Raw genomic sequence first — 6,637 nt, forward strand, 5'->3', positions numbered from 1 at the left:
GTGTCCATAGTAAATTTTGGACTCTAACCTTATGCTATTCTTAGGCCCAACGCCCAAGCCCAAACTATTTCCAAAAGTCTTTGGCCAAACAAAGGTCACGAAAAATTATCCCGTCAAAAAGTGATGTTCGGAATTTCACGGGGTCTACATGAGTGATCTCGATGGGCAGGACGGCTTCGGTTCCAAACATCATGTAAAATGGTGTTTCACCTTTGGCGGCTGTTAGGGTTGTCCTTACGGCCCAAAGAACCCCCGAGAGCTTCTCCGCCCATAAACCCTTGGCGTCATCAAGTTTCTTTTTGAGCAGTTTCTTGGTTATCTTGTTTGCCGCTTCAACCCGCCCGTTGGTTTGGGGGTGCGCCACAGATGCAAAGCGCATCGTGGGGTCTAGATTAGCAGTGAAAGATATGATCTCCTTGTTGTTGAACTGTGCTCCGTTGTATGTGATGATGGTATGGGGGACGCCCTACTGGCAATAGATGAACTTCCAGAGGAAGTGATTTACCTTGGAGGTAGTGATTGCCGTTGGCGGTTCCGCTTCTATCCATTTGCTGTTGTAATCGATGGCGACGATGATGTACTTGAACTGGCCCCTAGCGCTTGGTAACTTGCCAACTAGGTCCAAGTGGAGTGTGGGAGTGGTCAAATTCTGATGGGTCCACAATTAAGGCGATTAACTCCGTAGTTAGTATGACGTTAAATTTCAGTCATGAATGCAGCGATTATTACGACAATAACTACGCACAATGATTACGATTATAAGTGCGCATGAATGACTATCATAAATACGCAATAAATGACCGTCGTAAGTACGCAATTATTAACCGTTATTAGTGCAGCAATAATTGTCATCATAAGTGTATAAATAAATGCAGCCATAAAAGCAGAAATAATGGCGGCTTGTTCCCCAAGTAAGTCATCACTTATTTAAAGGAGGCTCGATTTCCAGGTAATCCATAGAATTCCGACTCTTTCTACTCCACTACTAAGAAATGTACTGACTTAGGCATCAGAGGGTTTTCTGCAGGTACCGCCCTCCTCCTCAAGCCAACGATCAAACTTCGAGTCAACGCTCCATGGAAGCTTCTTGATTGTTCCCGATCAGCTCCCGCTCAAGTCCGCATTCATTGGTGAGTCAAAATCCTCTATGGAATTTTTCGTCACCAATAAGTGGCGCCGTCTGTGGGAAGCACTTTTCCCTAAAAAGTGATGGCAGGAGCTGCACCATTAGAAATCTCATTTCTGTCACTAAGGACAGGGAGTGATGGAATACAAGCCCCGAAGTGGCAAAAGTCTGGGTAACGTAGACTAGCGTTCTTTCCTTTAATAATCATATTCTGAATTTTTTCCTTTTATATTTGAAATATATTGGTGGTCAATGTTGTTGAAATGTATGTGTAAGGGTGGTAGCTAGAGTAAATACCCAAGACAGGTGGCCAAGGAGAATAAAATGTTGTTGATAAGATTCAAAGGGAAATGGGGGCAATTCCATTTCTCATGCTGAAAGTGAATCTTCGCCTTGAGGAAAGAATCGAGGCGGCTAGGGCCCTAGGAAAGAATCGAGGTGGCCAAAGCCAGAGGAAAATTCAGGGCGGCCAGGGCCTGAGGAAAGAATCAGGGCAGCCAGGGCTCGAGGAAAGAATCGGATGCCCAGGGCTCGATGAAATATTCAAGGCAACATTCAAAACAGCTAGAGACTGGAAATTTCCTCTTAGGACGAGTGTCCAAAGAGAAAATTTGGGGGCATTGTGGGAGTGGTCAAATTCTGCCAGGCCCGCAATTAAGGCGATTAACTCCGTAGTTAGTATGGTGTTAAATTTCAGTTATGAATGCGGCAATTATTACGACAATAACTACGCACAATAATTACGATTATAAGTGCGCAAGGAATGACTACCATAAATACGCAATGAATGACAGTCGTAAGTACGCAATTATTAACCGTTATTAGTGCAGCAATAGTTGTCATTATAAGTGTTAAATAAATGCAGCCATAAAAGTAGAAATAATGGCGGCTTGTTCCCCAAGTAAGTCATTGCCTATATAAAGGAGGCTCGATGTCCAGGTAATCCATCGAATTCCGACTCTTTCTACTCCAATATTAAGAAACGTATTGACTTAGGCATCAGAGGGTTTTCTGCATGTACCCCCCTCCTCCTCCAGCCGACAGTCAAACTTCGAGTCAACGCTCCATGGAATCTTCTCAATTGTTCCCGGTCAGCTCTCGCTCCAGTCCGCATTCATTGGTGAGTCAAAATCCTCTACGGAAGTTTTCGTCACCAACATGGAGTGAATCCATGGGCCAATGATTATCGTGAAAGGCTTTGCCGGGGTGTGAGGGAGGTCAGTGTATTGCTGACACTTGTGGCAGGACTTGGAGACTTCTCTGGCGTCGTCACTGAGCGTGGGCCAAAAGTACCCTTGCTGCATGGTGTGATTTTCCAGAGATCTGGCACCTGAGTGATTTCCACATTCCCCGACGTGTATCATTGCCAGAACGACCTTTCCCTCTTCTGGGGTCAGGCATCGGAGGTTGGGATGGATGAAACCCTAGTGGTAAAGCTTGCCATTCTGTATGTTATAGCAGGTTACTCTCCACTTAAGTTGCCGTGCTTCAACCTTTCGGTTGGCAACGTTCCATTGCGCTTGTATTCGATTATTTCGTCCATGCAGCTAGGATTTACCTCAATGTTGAATTCCGCTAGGGTTTTGGTGATGCTTGGACTGTTAAGGCATTCCACCCTTGTGTTTGCCAAACTCTGGTGTGGTTGAGTAGTTGCCAATCTCGCCAGATAGTCTGCCTTGAAGTTTTTTTCTCTAGGGATTTGTGTGATGGTGTGGAATTTGAATTTCCTGAGGAGAGTTTGGACGTATCCCAAGTACACCGCTAACTGTTTGTCTTTGGCCGGGAAATTGTCTTTGACTTGGTTGACGACTAGTTGGGAGTCGTTGAATATGTTGGCACTGTCAGCGCCTGAGTCGATGGCGAGGAGCAAGCCGGCGATGAGCGCCTTATATTCCACCATATTGTTTGAGGCTGTGAAGTTGAATTTCAGTGCGTACTCTATGTTCAGTCCCCCTGGCCCTGTCAAGATGACTCTTGCGCCATAAGCCTTGGCACAAGCCGAGCAGTCTACATGGAGGTTCCACTCTGACGCTGATTGTCATGGCTGTGTTGCCTTCTTCTACCCCTGAATTGGGTTCCTCTTGACGTTCAGTGAGCTTAGCGATGAAGTCCGCTACTACCTGGCCTTTCATAGCGGTTAGTAGTTTGTATTTGATGTCGAACTTGCTGAGCTCGATGGCCCAGTTGTTGAGGCGTCCAGAGTGTTCGGGGTTTTGCATTACCTGCTTCAGCGGTTGATTCGTGAGGACATGGATTGTATGGGCTTGGAAATATTGGCGGAGATGTCTAGCGGCAACGATAAGTGCAAGAGCGAGCTGTTCCAGGGGGTGTATCTTGTTTCAGCGCGGTTCATGCCTCTACCGGCGTAGAATACCGGAAGTTCGTCTTATCCCTCTCTTCGTACTATGGCATAGCTTACCGCCGATGGAGATACCGCTAGATATGTGTAGAGTATTTCACCTTGTGCGTGTCCGCTGACCTTGATGCTCTTGACTAACGTGTCATCCACGTAGACCTCTATTATTTTGCCAAGGTGCTCTGCGAATATGGCGTTCATCAACCACTGGTATGTTGCTTCGACGTTCTTCAGTCCGAAAGGCATGACATTGTAGCAGTATAGGCCTTTGTCGATTGTGAAGGTGGTGCATTCTTGGTCGTCGGGATGCATCTTGATTTGGTTGTATCCGGAGAAAGCGTCCATCATGCTGAGCAGCTCGTGTCCAGCTGTTGCGTCGACCAGCTGGTCAATGCGGGGTAGCGGGAAACTATCCTTGGGGCATGCCTTGTTAAGACCTTTGAAGTCTACACACATTTGCCATTTTCCGCTAGGCTTTTTACCCCGAACAAGTTGAAAATCCATTGGGGATAATTGACTTGGCGGATGAACCCAATGCCTTGTAGCTTTGCGACCTCTTCCCCTATGGCAAGATATCTTTCTTTGTCAAAGGCCTTTCTCTTTTGTTTGATTGGATAAAAGGATGGCTTAATACTTAACTTGTGCGTGATGATTTCAGGGGAGATGCCTGGCATGTCGGCATAGGACCATGCGAACACAGCAGCGTTGTCTCACAGAAATTGTGTGAGTTCCGCTGCTATCTCGAGGGTGAGTTGAGCATCGATGCGGACCATTCGCTCAGGATGTTCGTCAAAGATGCTGATGACCTGTAAGGATGTTTCTAGGTTGACAGGTTCCTTTTTTACGTACTTCTCTTCGCCGTCTCTAGGGTCTTCAATTGCATCCGTTAGTGACACATGGTTTCCCATTGTTAGGATCTCTCATGGCGACGTGTTGACTGTGCCACAGTTGTTGAGTAGCATTCCCGTGCTAGTTGTTGGCTTTCTTTCACATAGCCCGTGCCGTTGGGTGTAGGGAACTTCATGAGAAGCATATATCCGCCAATGATGCAGTTCAGCTTGTTGAGTGTTGGTCGGCCGATGATGGCATTGTAGGAACTGAAGCAATCGGCGACTATAAATTCTGTATGTATCTCTGCCGTGCATGGGCTAACGCCGATGGCCAGGCGCATGTAGTCTGAATCCAGTGGTTGTGTGACGTCGCCAGAGAAGCTGAGTAGTGGCTTGTGATCATGGAGTAGCTTTCTGTTCCATTGGAGTTGGTTGTAACAGCCATTGAAGATGACATTTACAACAGATCCGTTGTCAACGAGGACCCTTCCCACCGACCATTTATCGAGCATGGGCTCGATGAGGAATGGACTGTCGTGGGGGAGATGTACTCTGCGCTCTTCTTCTTCGGAGAAGGTTATGGGTTCCCACCTAGATTTTGGTAGTAAAGTGGACCTCTCATAGTGGATGTTGCAAACTTCTTTAGGATGGTTGGTGCATGCATAACGCTTTCTTGCCCTATGAGACATGTTGGTGATAGGAGCACTGCCGTCGATGGTGTTGATGCGGCGTATGGGCTCGATATTGGCGACCACTGGCGGTGGTTGTCGCACCTTGAATTGTTCCAGCTTGCCATCACGATACAAAGTCTCGATTGCCATTTTAAGAGCGTTGCAGTTATTGGTGTTGTGACCGCTGTCCTCATGGTACTTGCACCATTTACCTGCGTTCCTCGGTTTGCCCATCCTCGGGTACTTTCTTGGAGGTAGCGGTGGGATTTGGTCCTTGCATTGATAGTATATTTCTTTATACGAGGCCGTGAGGACTGTGAACACTGCATACCACTTGGAAGACTCTGCCTGCTTGCTATGGTTATCCCTGTGGGATAAGCGATTGCTCTTGTTGTGGTAATGTTGGTCCTTTTGTCGCTTGCTTTGGTAGTTGTTTTGCTGCCACTCTTTTTTTTTTTTTTTTTTTTTTCAGTTAGCAGTGTGGCAATGGTTTTATTAGCGGTCTCCTGCTGACTGGAGGAAGGCTGAGTGGACTTTGTTGGCGTTGGCAGAGGTGGTGGAGGTTTCTCCGTATGTGAAGAATTCTGTCTGCTAGTGGAGGACGGCCTCGCTCATGACGTGGTCATACGCGGCGTTTGGATGATTGTAGTTGAGATGATAGAGAAATGGTCCCTTTAGGAGTCCTTACTTAAAGGCTGCCAATACCATTGTTTTGTTAAGATCGCGGCACCGAGATGCCGCTGCTCTCCACCTAGTGACAAATGCCTTCAACGTTTCCTCTACACCCTACTTGACGCTAAACAATTGGCTTGTGTTGTGATGTCTGGCGGCCAACTGGATGAACCGTGATAGGAAAGCATTTGATAGTGCCTGGAATGAGTCGATGGATACTGGTGGGCACTAGAAGAACCAGCTCATTGCTTCACTATCCAACGTCTCACTGAATAAGTGATAGAGGGTGGCGTCATCGAATCCCTTGTTGTTAGTGACTTTCTTGAAGGTGTCCATATGGACGAAGGGGTCCGTCAGGTTGCTGTACTGTGGCATCTTTGGCCTTTTTGCATGTGCTAGCCTAACAGCCTACATAATCATGGCAGTGAATGGTCCTGGCCTTAACGAAAAGAACGGATTCTGAACTGGCGCTGGGGCCCTTGTCTCGACTCGGATCAGTCTCTTCTCCAGTTGCTACATCCTTTCCATGATTAGGGAGGTTGCGTCGCCAGTGGGTTCTTCCTGGAGGTTCCGCTGAGCTAACTCTCGCCTGGGGACAGATGGATTGCCCTCGGTTCTTGCCCTAGTTGCTGAGCGGTTGTGATTCTGCTTCTTGTTCCATCATCAATCGTGGTGAGGGTGGAGGACCCATTCCCAATAGCTAGGATGGGGTCAGCGGTACTTGCATTTGTATGATTGGCGCAGGTATCAATCATTTGCCGCTTGGCCGGCTACGTCTGGTACTCTATGATTGTTCGCTCTACGTTGGGTTAGAGTTCGCCTCCAGCGTCTTCTTTAACTGGTCGAATTTTGACATCAGCGTGGCCACTTGCTTCTGGGCTTCGACCTTTTCCATGCGCTCTTGTCGCACTCCCTGTTGCCTTGTGAAGGTCCGTTAGTGCCAGCTCATACATAGAGGCGAGGTCCTGGACGAGCCTCTACC

General features: G+C 47.5%; 1 protein-coding gene across 1 annotated transcript; it reads right to left on the bottom strand.

Annotated features, from left to right (window-relative positions):
* Positions 1-4,392: 4,392 nt before the first annotated feature.
* On the bottom strand, positions 4,393-5,217 carry LOC112194698. The gene has a single exon (XM_024334917.1). It carries the CDS (start codon positions 5,215-5,217, stop codon positions 4,393-4,395), a length of 825 nt encoding a protein of 274 aa, XP_024190685.1.
* Positions 5,218-6,637: the final 1,420 nt, after the last annotated feature.

The sequence above is a fragment of the Rosa chinensis genome, chromosome 3, assembly GCF_002994745.2.
Source record: "Rosa chinensis cultivar Old Blush chromosome 3, RchiOBHm-V2, whole genome shotgun sequence".
Classification (NCBI taxonomy): domain Eukaryota; kingdom Viridiplantae; phylum Streptophyta; class Magnoliopsida; order Rosales; family Rosaceae; genus Rosa; species Rosa chinensis.